Genomic DNA, 19,814 nt, shown 5'->3' with positions numbered 1-19,814 from the left:
TTGTAAAAAGTGTTGCAAAAGAAACTTGGTCCATAATAAACGATCTTCGAAATAAAACTCACACAGCTCAAACATTTTACCTTCCATACCCAGAAAATCTAAATGAGTACTTTGTTAATGTGAGTAAAAATATAACATCAACTATTGTGTCACAACAAGATCCCATTTCCTATCTCCCTAATTCAAGAAAGGTCTCGAATTCATTATTTATAAGACCAGTTGATAAATCTGAACTGATCCAAACAATCAATAGTATCAAAAGAAAATCTTCCTGTAGTACCGATGATCCATAATAGTCCTGTCGCCAGGGGGGGTACAACGGCCTCCTTAATTCAGATGGACTTACCCAAGTTTTTTTTATATATTTTGACCCGCAGAATACGAATTTTTTGGGTAACAGTTGATCCGGATGTCGATAAGATTGTTATAGACAAAGAACTTGAGGAATTACATAACAGCGATTTCTCGCAAAACAAAACATCTTTTTGTATTTTTTGGGTCATTTTAAGCAAAAAATATTTCTACAAGTTTTTTCGTAGAATGCATAGTTTTCGAGATAACCGCGGTTGAACTTTCAAAAAATCGAAAATTTGTAATTTTTGAAACCGAATAACTTTTGATTAAAAAATAAAGTAGCAATTCTGCTTACCGCATTTGAAAGTTTAAGTCAAATTATATCGGTTTTGATTATTTGCATTGCTAGAAATTTATTATTTTATTGTTAATCAAAGCTCTAAACACCTAGTATGTGAGTGATGTTTTCAATGATTTCTCATTTAAAATCGAACGAGTAGGTAGAGTAGCTACGAGTGCAAGCGAGGCAATTTCTACGTAGCATGCGTTAAAACGCATGTATTAGGCACGGGAAACACTATGTGTTTATAGATTAGTTTAACAATAAAAAAATTAATTTTTAGCAATGCAAATAATCAAAACCGATATAATTTGACTTAAACTTTCAAATGCGGTAAGCAGAATTGCTACTTTATTTTTTAATCAAAAGTTATTCGGGTTCAAAAATTGCAATTTTTCTATTTTTTGAAAGTTCAACCGCGGTTATCTCGAAAACTATGCATTCTACGAAAAAACTTGTAGGAATATTTTTTGCTTAAAATGACCCAAAAAATACAAAAAGATGTTTTGTTTTGCGAGAAATCGCTGTTATGTAATTCCTCAAGTTCTTTGTCTATAACAATCTTATCGACATCCGGATCAACTGTTACCCAAAAAATTCGTATTCTGCGGGTCAAAATATATAAAAAAAACTTAAGTAAGTCCATCTGAATTAAGGAGGCCGTTGTACCCCCCCTGGCGACAGGACTATAAAAATTTGCTCAAATCTCCCAGACAGTGTGTTGGGAGTTCTCATCTCTCTAACTAATGATTCTTTTGAGAAAGGTAAATTTCCAGAGTGTCTAAAGACGGCCATCATTATTTCTCTTCATAAGGGTGGTGAAAAATCTAATGCCTGCAATTATAGACCTATTGCATTACTACCGTTATTCTACCAAACCAATGAGTGCAAGGGATCTTAGAGATGGCCAATGGGATGATAGAAGGACGTGGAAGTTAGGCATCGGACAACATCGAAAGACGTTCTAAAACCGATACATATTATATTATTCTCCAAAATTATTGACAGACTCATAAAAGTCCGACTTTTGTCCTTTCTCGTTGATAACAATATTTTATCACAAAAACTGTTCGGTTTTTTAAATAATAAATGTACCTACCACATATCCCATGTTTTCTGTACTACATGAGGTTGATCAAGCATTAAACAATAATCTGCACACTGCCGCTGTTTTTTGTGATTATGTCAAAGCTTTTGATTGTGTCAATCACGACATTTTGATAAAAAACTAGATTTCTATGGAATTCGAGGTATTTCTTCGAACTGGTTTCAATCTTACTTAGATAATAGGAAACAACTGGTTAGAGCAAATAATACAGACTGTAGTCTCAAAAATGTTGTATGTGGGGTACCACAAGGTTCAGTATTGGGTCCTCTACTTTTCGTTATCTTTATTAATGACATGACTAGCTTAAAAATCGATGGAAAAGTTTTTCTTTTTGCTGATGATACCAGTATCACTTGGAGCAACTCAATTATCGCAACTCTTCATGCTACTATAACTTCTGATCTACTCACAATAAAATCCTGGTCCGATTCAAATTTACTCTTATTTAACGTAGATAAAATATAAAGCATTATCCTATAAAGGAGCTCTTTAACCCTTACCTCTTCATAACAGACAGATCAGTATCGTTGATTCTGTAAAGTTTCTTGGTATTTTTTTAGATAGCAACCTTAAATGGTCCCTCCATATTGATGTGTTAAGCAAGAAACTATCCTCAGCTTGCTTTGCAATAAGATCTGTTTCGAAGGAAATGAATGTAGCCTCTTCCAAAATAACATATTTTTCTTTGTTCGAGTCCTATCTTCGATATGGTCTCCCTTTTTGGGGTTCTGGTACGGCTGTCCAATCCGATGTTATTTTTAAATTACACAAAAGGTCAATAAGATATCTGTTTGGCCTCAGAAGAATAACACATTGCAGAAGCTACTTCAAAGATCACAGGTTTCTAACACTGCCTTCTTTATATATTTTAGAAACTGTTTGCTTAATTCGTAAACATCTACATGTCTTTCCAGTAAGACTTAGACATGACTATTCCACCAGAAACTCTACCTTTGACATAAATTTACCGATCCCGTCCAGTGAGTTAGTAAAGAAATCTATATTATATTCTGCAAAAAAACTTTACAACCATCTCCCTCTACAACTTAAATCTGCAACATCTTTCCCCAAGTTCCGTAAAATGACAAAAGCCTATTTATCTGAAAGACCATATTATTCAATAGCAGAGTTTCTTAACCAATACCTAAGAAAGTACTGTATTCTTATTTATAAGTACAATCTTAATCTATATTTGAGTGTCATATGCAGCAGCTTAACTTCTTCTTCTTTCTTGAAACTCCTTATGCCCCTCAGGGGCGTCGGAGCTGCAGCTTAACTTAACTTATTAAATTTCTTATGGTAGATTATGCAATTTGCAATTTTTTTAAATTTTGCAATAGATTGTTACTGTTTTTTGTTTCACTTCATTTTATTTTATTTATATTGACGATTTATATAATTTTACTAAATTGTATTTGTTATTGTTCTTATTTATGTTACTTGTAAGCTTTGTCTGTAAAATTGTTAAATTTTTCATGACAATAAAGCATATTTCTATTCTATTCTATTCTATTCTCTATAGTCCATTTCTGCGGCTAGTAGCTTTCTTTTCATCTGCGTTGAGAGTCCATACTTCCGAGCCATAACACAATACCGACTCTACTATTGCTCTGCCCACCCTTTTCTTGTTTTTATTAGAAATATTTTTATCCCACCAAAATGAATTCAAGCTTCCCACAATTTGCCTGCCTTTCCGGATTCTCTGCTTTATCTCTGCTCCCCAATCCGATCTTGTCAAACAATGCTCCCAGGTATTTAAATGCTTCCACCTGATTAATGTTAACGTCATTGACAAGGACTTGCTATCAGCAAGCATCAGGATGGAAAGTATCCTGAGCTATCACGACCTGATCATCTGCAAAACTAAGAGAGAAAAGGGTTTTGCTTTAACTGGAATACCCATTCCTCCACATATTTTCTGACAGCTTCTACGAGTAAGGCCTGTTCAACATACAAATTAAACAAAAGAGGAGACCATACTACAACCTTGTCTAAGGCCTTTTGTGACGTTACTGGAGTGGGACAATATGTATCCCTTTCTAACTTGTACTGTATTATTTCTGTCCATTTTTATGATAATCTGCAAAAGGTGGCTGTCAATATTCAGGTCTTTCAAGGCTTCCCACGGATTTATTCTGCGTCCGTGTCATATGCCTTTTCTAAGTCAACAAAAGCTATGTGTAATTCTTTTCCTACTGATACAAACTTTTTTTTTCAGTTATTTGTACAAGATCTGTCTGGTGTGATATACTGGGTTGGGATAAAGTATGGAACCAAGCAAATATCTTTGAAATAAAAAGAACAATATTTATGAAACTTTGCATGCAAGTACAGTGACGCAAAAGGCATCTGATGCCATATTTTTTTCTTACTACTCTACTTCCGGTTTCACCGGAAATACCCTTAACTTATTTAATTTAAATGGGTTACCCTGTATATTTTTGCAGATTTTAAAAGAACTTGCTATTCTTAATTCATACATACCAAATTTGAAAGAAAAAATTTGCTAAAGAGTCTCCGTAGATAATTTTTTGTATTAATAGAACGTAGTAGGAAATAAACGAGTACCATCTATACTGTAGACTAAAATTGTTGTTTAAATGCACTGCATGACTTATTTAAATTTAGTATAGTAGGTAAAATTGTTACTGAACTAACTGACAGAAATAAGTTGTATTAAAATGGTTCATTTAAGTGAAAAAGATCGTATTGCAATATTAATGATAATCGGTTATGGTGAATTTTCATTTTTTTGAGGTGAATTTTCCAAATCAATGGATTGGACGTAGAGGATTCATAGAGTGACCCGCTTGTTCTCCGGACCTTAACCCGTTAGATTTTTTCTTTGGGGTTATCTAAAATCACGTGTTTACGTTAGGCGACCAACATGCTTGCAGGATTTGAGACAAAGAATAATAATTGATGAATGTGAACTAATACGTGGAGAAATCTTGCAAAGAGTGACTCACGAATTTATTTATAGGTTTGCACGTTGTCAGGAGGTGAACGGCAAGCATTTTCAACATTTGAAATTATTTTTTAATTTTTAACATCATTGGTCTAACGTAAATAAATTAACCTATTTTTTAACTTTAAAGGGATTTATTTCTTATTTTAATAATGTTTTCTTCCAAACTTGGTATGTATGAATTAAAAATAACAAGTTCTTTAAAACCTGTAAAAATACACGGGGTGTCCCATTTAAAGTAAATAAGTTAAGGGTATTTCCGGTGAAACCCGAAGTGAAGTAGTAACAAAAAATATTGCATCAGATGCCTTTTGCGTCACTGTACTTGCATGCAAAGTTTCATAAATATTGTTCTTTTCGTTTCAAAGATATTTGCTTGGTTCCATACTTTATCCTAACTCTGTATAATGTTATCTTTTAATAAAGTAAAATAAAAAGGTACAACGTTAAAAGTACATTTGGTAAACTATTTTATACAAAATAAATATAAATTTTAAAGAGTTTATAACAAATTTATGATAAGTAAGGCTTAAGGTTCAATAAAAAATGGCATTATTCTCATAGTGTTCATAAAATAATAGGCCTGCATCCTGCGTACCAAAAAAAGTTTATTAATAGCAGGCTGAAAATTTGTCGGAATCTAGTCGGACAAACTCTGATGTATGGAAACACTGGAACAGGGGAAGTTTTAATTATGGAACGTGATTTTAACTGTGGAACGTGTCATATTGACAAGTTTATGATTGTGAAAACTAGCAGGTTGTTTTTTTTTATTCAATAGCAAACTTTACATAATATATGAAAAAATGTTTGTTCGACAAATATGTTGGGCATTTTAATATGTCGGGCACGTAGTACATGTGAAAAAACAGGAATTATGTTGGCAGTAAACAACAGTCTGATTTTTGCATGAGAGTTAATTGATAGGTTACAAATTAATTGGAAGTACTATGGGACGTTTTCGTAGTCTGTCGTTCGAAACCTGTAATCTGTTCCACAATTAAAACTTCCCCTATTCCAGTGTTCCCGTACATCAAAGTTTGTCCGACTAGACACCGTTAAGCTAATAACAAATTTTCAGCTTGCTATTAATAAACTTTTTTTGGTGCGCGAGATCCAGGCCTAATAGTGTTCATAAAATAACATAACAAAGAGATCAAATCAATATTACATAATTTATCATCCTTGACAACATCTCTAGTATTTTAAAGAATATATAAATCGTAACGTTATTTAACGAAGAATAGGGGTTACTGATGTAATTTCCCGAATTGCCACTCTGAAATGGAACTGGGCAGGACACGTCGCCCGAATCTGCGATGGGAGGTGGACAAAGAGATTACTTGAGTGGAGGCCGAAATTAGACAAAAGAAGTAGAGGAAGACCACCTACTCGTTGGACTGACGATCTCAAGAAAATGTCGAGAAATTGGATGCAAAGTGCTCAAAATAGAGCACAATGGACAAAAATGAGGGAGGCCTATGTCCATCAGTGGACGCAAAGGGCTGGAGGAGGAGGATGATGATGATGAACGTTATTTAAATAAGATATATTATGTATATTTGTATATTTCTTTTGATATTTTCCAATCCTGCCTCTAGAAAAGACAGCACAATCAAAACTAAGGAAAACTATATACATTGTACAGTAAATACCATACCAGACAAAAAAACCAACGTTAACAACCGAAACAATAAACACAGAAGAAAGTGAGTCTGAACGAGGAGGAAAGGCATACAGGAGACAGCAAAAGATATAGCGCAGTACCAGTATTACCCATAGTTATTTAATGCGATATATGTAGACCCCATTACCTTACTTTCCAAACAAATCAATAAAAACACTTTGACCAACAGTGGTTAATGTTGGTAAGCATTAAGAAAAGACGGACCATAAGGAGATGACCTAATGAATTGTTGAGGAAGGGCCACTGGAGCAGAATGAGAATATGCTACTGGAGCAGGTTGAGCATACGCAACTGGAGCAGGTTGCGCGTAACTAATTGGAGCAGGTTGAGCGTAAGCAACTGGAGCAGATACTTTTGCCACGACTGGTGCAACTGCTTTCACAGCTACTGCAGCTGGTTCCTTGCGAACGACGGCGTTAAAACCATTGTGGTCATCAGCAGTGTAATCGACAGTACGTTTGGTACCGTCAGCATCTACCACTGAGTAACTTCCTTGCACCACGTCACCTCTGCGCGATTCCTGCTGGCTTTTGCTGTCTCCAGTGTTGGGGTCGTTAACAGCATATCCAAAATCGTAGTGAGCAGGTGCAGATGGTTCAGCAATAACAGTCTTAGCAATGGGTGCAGCATAAGCTAATGGGGCAGCCAGTTTGAGTGAAGGTGCTGCGTAAGAAACAGGTGCAACAGGTGGAGATGCATAAGAATAAACTTGAGGTTGCTGGTAAGGTAAAGCTGGAGCTAATGCTGGGGAAGGAAACGGTGCTGATGGAGCAAATGACAATCCGGCGTACGGTGAAGCACCAAATTGCACTGGAGCAGCTACCTTTGCGATAGCTGGAGGGGCGGGGTAAGCAAAAGGTGCCGATAAAGATGAGTATGACACAGCTGGAGCTTCTGAGTAGGCCACTTTCGCAACTGGCGATGCAGCGTAGGCTAATTGTGGTGGAAAGGCTTCATTTAGAACACCAGCTCGAGCTACTACAATGAAAGCAGCAAACGTAATGATCTGAAAGAAAATAAATTTATTTAAATATTAAATTTACATATTAAATTTATATTTATGTTAAGTTTATAAGATTTTAATTCAGTACAGTATTCTGCCAATGATCTTCTCCAGGATTAGATATTAATGCCGAAATCTACAGAAGCGAATAATAACTACGATGCAAAGAAGCATAAAATCTTTTAAATATAACACCCTATACATTTTCTCATATGTACTTAGATTTCCCTCACAATTCCCGTTTCTATAATATGGGGTTGAACACTAATGTACAGGGTATTTAACGCGTTATTACCATTTTAGTCGAGGAAATAAAGCATTTTGGTTCGCAATCTTTTCGTCCAGCATGGATTTACTTGAAATTTTCAGAGAAGGTAGGGAATACTCCAAGGATCATTTTCTATATCATGCTGCTGTACGCTAAAATTTTGGAGGTAGTTGGCACCCCATCTCGGGGGTGGAATTTTTTATTACATTTTAACCATGTAAATCGATGAAAAACTAATTTTAAGAAAAAAATGTTTTTTACATTTTCTTCGTAAAACTAATATTTTTCGAGTTATTTGTGGTTGAAAGTAACAGTTTTTCGACGGAAAAATTGACTTTTTTAGAGGGTTTTATTGAAAATAACTCGAAAAGTATGCATTTAATAAAAAAACTGTAGATATCAAAATTGTATCTTTTAGTAATATAAACGAAACTGTTTTTCTATAATATTTTTACGACCAATACAAACCGAGATACGGCATGTTAAAGGTTAGCTTTTTTCGTCAAATGCATAATTTTAAATAATCAAAGTCAAATAACGGGAAATCTTTGCATTTTTCCAGAAAAACTTACATGATGTTTTTATAAGCAAATAATAAGATCTTCCAAAAAAAAATAATAAAAACTTTCTAGCATAAAAATGGAGCAACTTATGATCAAAAAAATAGTCGTTACCTATTTTTCTCTACGAAAAAAACAGTGAAAACAACCCCTAAACTACCCTTGTAACTGAAAATTTGTCTTCGACTTTCTTTAATTTCTTTTACATTTATATTATCAATATACCCAAGAAGTTTTACCTATTTAAAAGGCCTAATTTTAGAAAAATTGGAGTTTAAAAAAAATTGATTTTTTGCAATTTTGCATTTTTTATCATTTTCTTCAAAATATCTCCGAAAATATTGGAGATACGATAAAAATGATAGATTACTAAATTGTAGCTTTTTTAATAGCTAAAATTTTCTTATGCATAGATTTTTATTACAGTGGACAGTTAGCGAGATATAGCTGTTTAAAACATCTATTTACGAGCAAACATCCCCTTATTCGAGCCCTTTAAATCTACCTCAATTAAAAATTAAGGTATCTTACGGAATTTAATTTACACAGTCTTATTAATCTTCAAAATTCCTGCAAAACTTTTATTAAAATATCTTTTTATCGCCAAAAATGAAGGAGCTATGTTTATAAAACGATTTTTTTTTTCGAAAAATTCGAATAATCCCCTTATAGAGCATTTTCAATGTACCTATATAATACCACAGAGCCGGTTCGTATATTGGATGACTAAAAAACTATTTGTATGTGTATTTTTATATATTTTTAAATGCGTATTTTTGTGTAAATAAATGTTTTTGTAATTATTTAATTCTACTTTTTTTCTGTATAGATCTATTAAATTGTCTACTTATAAAAATTGCAATGTTATTAAGGGTGGTTTTGAAGGGTTGAAATATTATATCCTAAAGCATAAAACAATCATTATTTAACCAGTCAAAACCAAATTTTACCTATATTAAAGTTTACAATGTCTTTATATAATTTTTGACAATAAGGGTAGTTTACACCCCTAAAAATAATCAATGTCCTTGAGCATAATATAGAATATGAAGTACAGGGTAAGATGATCCTAACCCCAAATTTTTATGTAAATTGATGCAAGCCGAAATTATTCTTTTAGGATAAGTAAAATTTTCATATATAGTTCTAACAAGGGTGGTTTTAAGGGTTGAAATATTGTGATATTATATCTTAAAGCACAAAACAATCATTATGTAACTAATAAGAAGCAAATGTTGACAATATTAAATTTTAAAATGTTATTTATAATATTTTACAATTAGGGGTGGTTTTCACCCTTAAAAAACCAAAAGCGTACAACGGCTCAATATAGAAAATGAACTAGAGGGTGAAATGAGCCTAATCCCAAATTTTTGTACAAATCGATGCTGGACGAAACAATTGCGAAGTTTTGCCATTTTTCCAGCTTCATTTCCTCGACTATTTTTATTTCTACATCGCATAAAAGAAACACACTGTATATAAAGAAGGAATAAATAAGCAATCATTTTACATAATAAGGTACACGATATATTCCAGTTTCCAAATTAGCTAAAGTAAGCTAAATTAAGTATTCAAATTTACCAACTCCAATGTCTATGCAACTTTGTAACCTATATTTTAATGACCAAACCACATTTCTTAACATTTTAAGTCAATATTATTACAAGACTGTATTATTATATTTTTCATATCATCTAGCAGTGCCGGTTTAACCTAACTTCGGGCCCTGGGCGCTGGAGGTTTAGGGGCCCCCTTCATTGCTATTCGTTGTCAGTTTTTTAACAAAAAAACACATGCATTAACTATAAAGGTTTCTTGTAAAATCCATAAAATATTCTTTTAAATAAGCAAGAAGAATAGCAAATGTAAAAAATAATCCAAGAAATACATTTAAAAACATAAATAAAAAACAGAAAGTTCCACAAAACAACACATGACAAGCAAAAAAAAAACATATTCTAAAAAATACATAAAGACAAAAATTTGATCATTTTTTTCTTGACTTGGCATTCGCAAACAGCCATATAATATTATCACAATTCAGTTTCTCCAGTTCTTCATTCTCTATATACAATAGTGATAATGCGTCTAGGTTTTCTTGACCCAAATGTGACCTTAAATGTATTTTTATTCTTTTTAAAGCCGAAAAAGAACGCTCGCCTGACACATTAGAAATTGGTATCGTCAAATTTTGCAGTAAAGTTAAAATATGGGAAAAAGCTTTTACACCCTGGAAGAATCAAATTTTTCATAAATTGTATGATGTTTATTCAAATTTTGGCATAACGTTACAAAATGGGTAATTTCATTATGCAACTTCTCTTTGGTTTCATCAATATCGTTTTTATGTTTCTCGCATAAAGAATTAATTGACGTCTTGACTTCTTCTTTATCTCTAGATTTAAAAAACATCTAAAAGCTGATGTTACTTCCTTGCTGAAAACAGCGACTAATTTTCTAGACTCTAGATTTTCTGCGACAGCGATTTTTTGTTGCTGCGACTACAAATCGCAAGTGGAGTGCTAGCCTTAGAGGCCACTGTATAATGCCAAATTGCAATTTTTGTAATCGCTTTACTTTTGAATGTTTGAAAGGGTGTGTACCTATTGTTATGATATTGGCATTTTCGAGAATAATTAATTCTTTATCTATAAATTAGATTTATGTATATCTATTTTTGTATTTAAAAGGACTTATTTTGTTCCTATTTTAAAAGAACTTATTTTAAAGCCGAAAAGTGAGATAAATTATTATTTGAGCCCCACAATTCAAAATGAAATTATTAGAAACTAAAAAACTCCGTTTGTACGATTATTTTGGATACAATTCGAGACATGGCTATTGATTAATAACCTACACAGTTTTTACCCACTACCTGGGTAGTTTTTAATCAATGACATGGCGAAATCTGACAACTTTCTGTAGTTTTTGGAAAAGGGTCCCGCCACAAACACTGACACGGGGACCCTGTGGGGCTAGGCTACGGCACTGTGTATACGCGTGAAAAGATGTAACAATAGAACAAAGACGTTTGCAGTGTATTGGCGTATCTGCGTATGAGATTTTTTTTCGTAATATGTAAATTATTTAGCGACTTTATTTTTTTATAATTAAAAGGAATGGGCCCCTTCGGGCCCCTGGGCGCCCGCCCCAAGCGCCCAGTGGATAAACCTGCACTGTCTTCTAGTGTTGTTGAGGGTTTTTGATACACAAAGTTTTTTTGAAAAAATCAATTTTAGACAATTCCGGTGATTGGGGTGGCCAAACAGTTGGCCCTCATCTGCATGTCAATGTCGAACTCACATCAAAGTTTTTATTTAGATGATTGTGAATAAGAGCAGTGTGATGAACTAGAGCACTGTCGTCTAAATTTATTTATTTATTATTTAGTATACGGCTATATCACAGTTTTGTAGTATAAGTATATAAATAAAGATAACAATGCATTATAAATAATATTTAAAAAATTACAGTCATCTAACAACCATCCTTGACGATAAGTGGAATATTTTGCAATGGTAATGACAAATGATTACAGATACAGATATATAGCACCATTCACACGGCCGTCAACAAAACGTGGACCAAACACATAGTCTTCAACAATATCAACCAAACACATATAGACCACCTAGTTTGACTATGACGACGTCATGGTAACTTTAACACAGTTGTTGTTATCCAAAATAAAAAAAATCGATCTGTTTTTGCGTTTTTTGCTTAAATGTAACGAAGGAAATTTGGCGATTCCAAACGAAACGTTCACACTGTATATTCAAATATGAAAATGAAGCGTTTGTTTAAAAACTAACTCAAGGTAGTCCAATTAATCGATGATGCTAATTAGACCAAATTGCATCACCGACTTTCGTAGGCCATTAATATTCCTCTTCATTGAAAATCTTAAATTCTAAATTGATAAATTTGAATATTTATTAGCTTCGAGAGAAAATATTTGGGGCCATATGGTCCAAGTTTCCCAACCAATGCCATATTGCACACGGTGTTTTTTTTTTATTTAAAACTGATAAAGATTTGAACATACTTTGGTTTTATATAATATACATCCAGTGTTACATATACCTATCAGGAAATAAACAATATGTTTTGTAACAATAATAATGTTAAGTTTTCAAATTAAATTAAATTGTTTTAATTCCTTTATCCAAAAAGTTATTAACAAAAAATGTAGGCAATGATATTCTCCAGTCTTGGAAATATGCCGAATTCTACAGGGTGATTAATAACTAAGATGATTGTGAGAAGAATAATTAAATAGAGAACTCTTAGAACCGAGGGAGGAACCAGTACAAGAAATTGAAATGAAATTAAGAAATTAACATGGGAAACTGCTAAAACAGTGAGAGGAATTAAAAAGCATCAAAGAAAAGGGCTGTGGTTTGATGAAGAATTTAAACACTAGACAAAAGAAATGGACTATACTTGCAGTATAGTATACTCAAAGAAGAATACGAGAAAGGTGGGAACGATTTGAAGACGAACGAAGAAAGTTAGACAAAATATGCAGAAGAAAGAAGAGGAGATTCGAAAACGACCAAATACTACAAATGGAGAAAGATTTCAATCAGAATGACACTAGGGGAGGATATAATTTCCTAAAACAACTCAGAAAGGATAAACCATGCAGTAGTCTTTTTAGAAATAGTGAAGACAAATTTATCAGTCATGATGGAGCAATAAAATCAGGTTGGAAAAACTATTTCGAGGGCCTGCTTTCAGAATAATGAATTAACATACCGACCCACGAAACAGGAAATAATGGAAGATGCCCTTAAATTACTGATGAATAAAAGGCCTCCACGCCTCCAGGTATTAAAAACATACCAGCTGAAATTCTCAAAATTGGAGGACACACATTGATAGATAGATTTCATAAACTAATAACGTATGTCTGGAACACAGTAGAAATTCCAGTAGATTTTAAAAAAGTAATTATATGTCCAATCAACAAGAAGAGAGACAAACTCAGCTACCCCAACTATAGAGGCACATCCTTATTATGTGTGAGCTATAATGGTAGTGTTTCATGTGATTTCCACAGAATTGCTATATCATTATTATTTTCTGAACAATAACATTGATCTTTGGGATAAACAAATTGAATAAAATTTAAACTGACTGACGAATCGTCCTAAAATTTTTTGTGTATTATATGGTCTGTTTGAGTCAACTTTTCATGCAAAATGAAAATCTTAAGGTCATTTTCGTAAAAGTTATAGCAATTTTTTTTATTTTCGAAATTTTAGTTTTATTTTGCAATTTCCGAAGTAACAAATGATCGGAACAAAATTCAAAAAGTGCCATTTTAAACCTTGAATCATCTACTAAAAAAAGGAATATTATAGATAAGATATTTGATAACCCTATTTTTACCTCTAGTGACTTAAACAAAAGAATTGCCATTTTTGACCCTTATTTGTTAATAACTAAATTTCTCGTCCGAACTGTGACGGGCATTTTTGTATTTATAATGTGTTAGGTATATTATAGTATCCAAAAAAACCCACTTGCAACCTGGCTGCTCAAGTGTCCCGACAAAAACCTTATTTCTCTGGACTAAAATTGTGATGTACGAAGACGATGTAAACTTGATGGAAGAAACTGTAAGAGACATCATTGAACTTTATGTGGAGCTTAAAGAAAATGCGAAAGAAATAGGGTTATCCGCCAAAGTAGATGTAACTAAAGATCTAATAGAAGCAAGGAAACAACGAAACTTGCAGACAACAGACAACGCAAATATTGAAGTAGTAAAACAACTCATATACCTGGAAGTACAGAAAACTGAGGACGGCAGCCAGCGATGCGGAGGAAATACGGAAAATATAATGCTTGTTAACAAATAACACTTCTCTCGGTCGCAGCTTTCTGGATTCAAAGACATGCATAGACGTGCATGAAAATATGCATCATACGACCAATAGCAATATATGGCGTAGAAACATAGGTCATGGCAGAAAAGACAATAAACCTGATTAATATTTTTAAAAAATAGATATTCAGAAATATATTGGGGCTCATCTGCGATAACGGTATGTGGAAAATAAGGTTCAATCAGGAGTTTTATCAATATTACAAAGAACCCTCTTAGAAAATTATGCAAAAATATAAATGGTGGACGTCGACCAGTAGAAAAGCTTTGAGATGGATGCCGACTTGGGCTGTAACGCCATTAGAGAGACATAGAGAGATAGAGAGATAGAGAGAGATAGAGCGTGAGAACGAGAGAACGAGAAAGCGAGAGAATGAGAGAGAGAACATGCTATGATTTTTTTGTGACGGATATTCTTGAGTTGAGGTTGATTTCATGTAATCGAATGAACTATCTTTCAGTAAAGTCGTCCCAGGAACGCAACTCATAAATATTGGCAATATCATTTTAAAGTCTTCTACTTTAAAATGTATCTGAATTGTGTCTTCTCATATGTATCTGAATTGCAGATATAAATGAGTCAAATTAAATAAATTATTAGAAGAATTTTTTTACTAAGCAACAACATTTTTGTTTATGTTAATAGTATTTTGTATTTTGACAACGGCACCCGATTTGGGTGTCGAAACGTTAATACAAATCATTTTTTTAATAATATTGTGGCTTCTTTCCCATTATAAATAGTTAAAAATTTATTAATAACAAATTTAAAGTTCTATTAATTTATGTATTTAAAAAATATATAGATATAGGTAATTCAACTAAATATTCAATATAGATTATTCAAAATATAAAAAAAATTATATTTTTACATATTAATTTTTATTTTTATACCACAAAAATTAAATTTTTTTAATCAATCATTTTTAATCATTTTTATAATCAATTACTTTTAATGGGAAATAAGACACAATTTTACCAAAAAAAAATGATTTTCTTAACGTTTCGAAGCCAAAATCGGGTTCCGTTGTCAAAATACAAAATACTACTAAAATAAACAAAAATGTTGTTGCTAAGTAAAAAAAATCTTCTAATAATTTATTTAATCTGACTCATTTATATTGGCAATTCAGACGTATATTATACATTTTAAAGTAGAAAATGATATCGCCAATATTTATGAGTTGCGTTCCTGAGACGACTTTACTAAAAGATAGTTCATTCGATTACATGAAATCAATCCCAACTCAAGAATATACGTCACAAAAAAAATCATAGCATGTGATCTGTCTTTAAAAAGAGAACCAAATGCAACGATTACAGTAAAATTCTCGCGTTAGAGATTCCATAGTAAATCACGAGGGAAAATCAGGAAAAAACCTCGTGATACTATCCCGACAGGCGCTAATTATGCTAAATGAAACCAATTGTGTCGCAAATTCCTCGGTAGAATGCAGTAAGATGTGGTTTCCCATACTGAAAAAGGAAGTCAATAGAAAGAAAATACCACGATTAGTAAGTCAATAACATATCGAGTTAATACAAATTTTATATTTTAGTATTACTCATTGTATATCTATGTATTATTAATATTATTTATAACTTAAACAGATTATAGTCAGAATTTGGTATTAGTTTTTTGAAATTAAATTAAATGTAAGACCAAATAATTACGATGTCGGGATAGTATCACGAGGTTTTTTCCTGTTTTTCCCTCGTGATTTACTATGGAATCTCTAACGCGAAAATTTTACTGTCATCGTTGCATTTGGTTGTCTTTTTAAAGACAGATCACATGCTATGATTTTTTTTTTGACGGATATTCTTGAGTTGGGATTGATTTCATGTAATTGAATGAACTATCTTTTAGTAAAGTCGTCCCAGGAACGCAAATAATAAATATTGGCCATATCATTTTAAAGTCTTCTAGTTTAAAATGTATAATATACGTCTTAATTGCCAATATAAATGAGTCAGATTAAATAAATTATTAGAAGAATTTTTTTAACAATATTTTTGTTTATTTTAGTAGTATTTTGTATTTTGACAACGAAACCCGAATTGGGCTTCGAAACGTTAATAAAATTCATTTTTTTGGTAAAATTGTGGCTTATTTCCCATTAAAAGTAATTGATTAATTTAATCATTTTAAATTAAATTTTTTGTTAATACATAATTAGTAATTAATACAAAAAAAATTAATCTGATCCAAATCAAAAATACGTGTTTAAAACAAACGTTTAAAACGTCATTTAAATATTATTAATAATTACATCCCATAAATAATCACTAATCACTTCTAAACCAATTAAAAGATGGTACGCTGTCGTATTATTAATCTCGCGAATATTTCACAATTTCACACAAAATGTATGTCACACAAAAACAAAAAGTACTCACTTTCAACGCCATGTTTATTAGATGAGTCTTACTGTGAGTAATTTTTTGGTGTCATCCGATTTTATAGTTCTAATGTGGTGGAGGCGTGGTGTTAGATGCCCCCCGGACCTTTCACCGGGTCCTTATGGACATCCATAGTCAAAAGTGAGGATGCTGTTTGTAAATCGTCAAATTCCACGACTAAGTGGTTATGTAATTTAACTAGTTTAGATTTTATTTGTATAATAAATATTTAAATCATCAAGTCTAGAATGTTATGATGAACTATTTTTACAGATACATTTTTTTTATTTTGCAATTTAAAAAGTAAAAACAGAAATTATTGTTTAAAAATGGGAATCCTTTCAGTGAAGGGGGCAGAGTTTATTTGCATATTAGAAGACCATAGGTAATCATCATCATGGCATCTACACTCCTAGAGGAGTGATCCTCGGAGTGATATCTTTGGGCTATTCCGATTTATTTCCCTCGGGGAATCAGTCCTCTTTAACATTTTGGTTTTACCATTTGTTATGTAACTTGGAGTCTTCTACAATTTTTTTAAATTTATTCCTGTTTTGGTTATGGTTATCCATTCCCTAATTTCCATCTTTTTAATATCCGCACTTATCTGGTCCTCCTATCTCGTTTTCGGTTTTCCTCCTGGTCTGCCTGATACTGGTCTCCATTTGGCAATTTATTGATAACTGGTTCTGGATTCCTCCTTTTTATATGATATATCTGGCGATGTCTTCTCCTTCCAAAACTTCTCTTACTTCGTAGTTCAGCAGTTTTCTAAATTGGTCATTACCTAAGTTTCGTGGGTCTGCTATTCTCCGGGTGATTTTTCTCTCTAGGATGCTCAAGCTTTCTTCATCTTTCTGTGTCATATTACTTCAGCACCATATGTCGCACCACCAGTCTAATTGCTGCTTTGTAAATGTCCAGTTTAGTAGAAGACCATAATGTCCGCTTAAAAGATTTTCCTTCGTTTTCTGACACCCAACCGCAACTAATTTCTTGATTTCTATCCACATGATGTTTTCCACATACTACTAGTTAACTCTCTTTTTTACATATATTTATCTACGCCTTCTTTTTCTTTCCAACTTTTCCTATCTCCTCCTCTTCTTCTTCCTCTTGGGGAAAATTCAAAAATCGTTTTGGTAGTCTTCCCTCGTCCATGCATTATACGTGGCCTTATCAAGTTACTTATTTAGTTTTACATTCAATATCTCCCTAATTCCTTCGTTTTTCTCCTCTATTCTCCAACTTCCTGCTGCTCTTTTCAAGAAATTCATCTGTGTAGCTGTAATTTTTTTTTCTGTTTTATCTTTAATCTGCCATACTTTACTTCCATAATATATATTAATGTACTCTTGATAACGGAGTTCTATGTAGATCCTTTTTCATTTTCTTTTAAAATATTTTGGTTGTAAAGGATACTATTGAGCATATAATATATGGGTTCTCTGTCCTGCATATTTATTTCTTTTATGGCCTTGTTGAGTATTCTGTCTTTAGTTATCTGTTGGCTTGAGTACTTTCAAGAACAACATTCAATTTCTTGTTCATTTTCTGTGCTCTAGAATATTTATATCCTCTTTCTTTTCATTTCCCCTTGTCAAGGCGTGGTGACTAGTGTTGCCCAAAATCGGTCTTGGTCTTGCAGTCTTGGTGTTGTTCTTGCGTTTTCGCAAGACCAAGACCAAGACCAAGACCAAGACTTACCGTGCAAGACTTGAGCAAGAACAAGACTAAGCCTGCGAGACTCTTGCGTCTTGCAGTTAGAACTGAGGGTCGTTTTAGGGAGTATATAAGTTCGGCTATATTCTTAGGTACTCTATGAGAAACAAACAAAATTGTAACAAAAATTTTGAAAATTGGACTTATGCGCATTACGAACAATACCATAAACTTACATAGCGAATCAAAATATCCATTAAAAGAACACTCGACACATTTGACATGTACTGAGAGGTCATTATTATAATGTAAAAATAAAATTTTTTAGTTATACATCCTTTCTCAGCAGCAGTGGCGTAGCTAGCCCCACAGGGGCCCCGTATCAAAGATTTTCGCGGAGCCCTTTTCAAGAAATGATATAAGGTAGTGCTAGAAAATGTTCAATGGAACACCGTACTTATGTGAATGTGTAATCTTTTGTATGGTGTCGAAGGTTAGACTTTAACGGATACCCTTCTCAAAAAGCTGGAAGCCTTTGAAACCTTGGTGTATCGGAGGATCCTACGAATAAGTTGGGTGGATAGAGTTCGTAACGAAGTTGTTATACATCGGAGGGGAAAATTACGGGAAGTCATCAGAGCAGTAAAAACTCGCAAACTTGAATATTTTTTTGGCCATGTTATGAGGTGCTATGTGCTATCCGTATTACACTACGGAATGGAAGCGTGGACACTGAAGAAAATTGACGTGAGAAGACCGGAGTCATTCGAGATATGGATGTACCAAAGAGTGCTGAAGATCTCACGGGTAAATAAAATAACCAACGTAGAGGTAATCAGACAGACGTATGCATAGGGAAAGAGAAGTAATTCTAACAATTAAGAGAAGAAAACTGAGATATATGGGACATGTGATGGGAGGAGATAAATATCTAATACTCCAGTTCATTATGTAAGGAAAATCCAGGAAAAAAATTTATAGGAAGCTGATAGCTGATTTAACTAATGACTGAAGAATCTTAGGGCATGGTTTGGATGTAGTGCCAACGAATTATTTAGAGCCGCACTCTCAAAAGTAAAAATCACTTTGATGATTGCCAACCTTCGAAGCGGAGACGGCACCTAGAGAAGAATGCGCCACCCAGAGAGTTAAAATATACTCCATTTAATAATAAAAGGCAAAGGAGACGGAAGAATAGGGCCAGGTCGAAGAAAAACGTCATGGCTTAGAAACCTAAGAGAGTGGTTTGAGAAACTCCAGCTTCCATTTTCCGAGCTGCCGCCAAGAGAATTACTATAGCCAATTTTGATAGCCAACACTCGATAATCGAGCACGGCACATGAAGAACAAGACATGTGTGAATAATTTTATTCCACTTTAAAATTCCTGAAATTCAAATACTCATCAGTACGAACTAACCAGCATCTGAAAGAATTACTAAGAAGTGCTGTCACCATTTATTCATTGAGATTTAAAGAATTATCAAAAGAAGTAAAAAAGCTCTGTAAAAAATTTTTCAACACCTCTTTTTTGCATAACTTTTTATACGCATTTAATGACGGCTTCTAAAAAAATTTAAATTTCTATCAAAGAATATCAAGGACCTTGGCCACCCCTGTTACAGA

At 33.1% G+C, this 19,814-nt stretch overlaps 1 protein-coding gene across 1 annotated transcript in view; it reads right to left on the bottom strand.

Moving 5' to 3' along the window:
- Window positions 1–16,643, bottom strand: part of LOC114331450 (DNA translocase FtsK 1-like) — a 34,049-nt gene extending 17,406 nt beyond the window's left edge. The window contains exons 1-2 of the mRNA XM_028281037.2: window positions 16,525–16,643; window positions 6,720–7,403 (exon numbers count right to left, since the gene is read on the bottom strand). Of these exons, the coding sequence (XP_028136838.2) occupies window positions 6,720–7,403; window positions 16,525–16,536 (696 nt within the window). The 5' untranslated portion in view covers window positions 16,537–16,643. The remainder of the gene's footprint in view (window positions 1–6,719; window positions 7,404–16,524) is intronic.
- Between the last annotated feature and the right edge of the window lie 3,171 nt (window positions 16,644–19,814).

This window comes from Diabrotica virgifera, chromosome 6 (genome assembly GCF_917563875.1).
Source record: "Diabrotica virgifera virgifera chromosome 6, PGI_DIABVI_V3a".
Taxonomy (NCBI): domain Eukaryota; kingdom Metazoa; phylum Arthropoda; class Insecta; order Coleoptera; family Chrysomelidae; genus Diabrotica; species Diabrotica virgifera.
The sequence above is the reverse complement of the archived record's forward strand: the minus strand, read 5'-3'. Positions and strand labels throughout refer to the sequence as shown.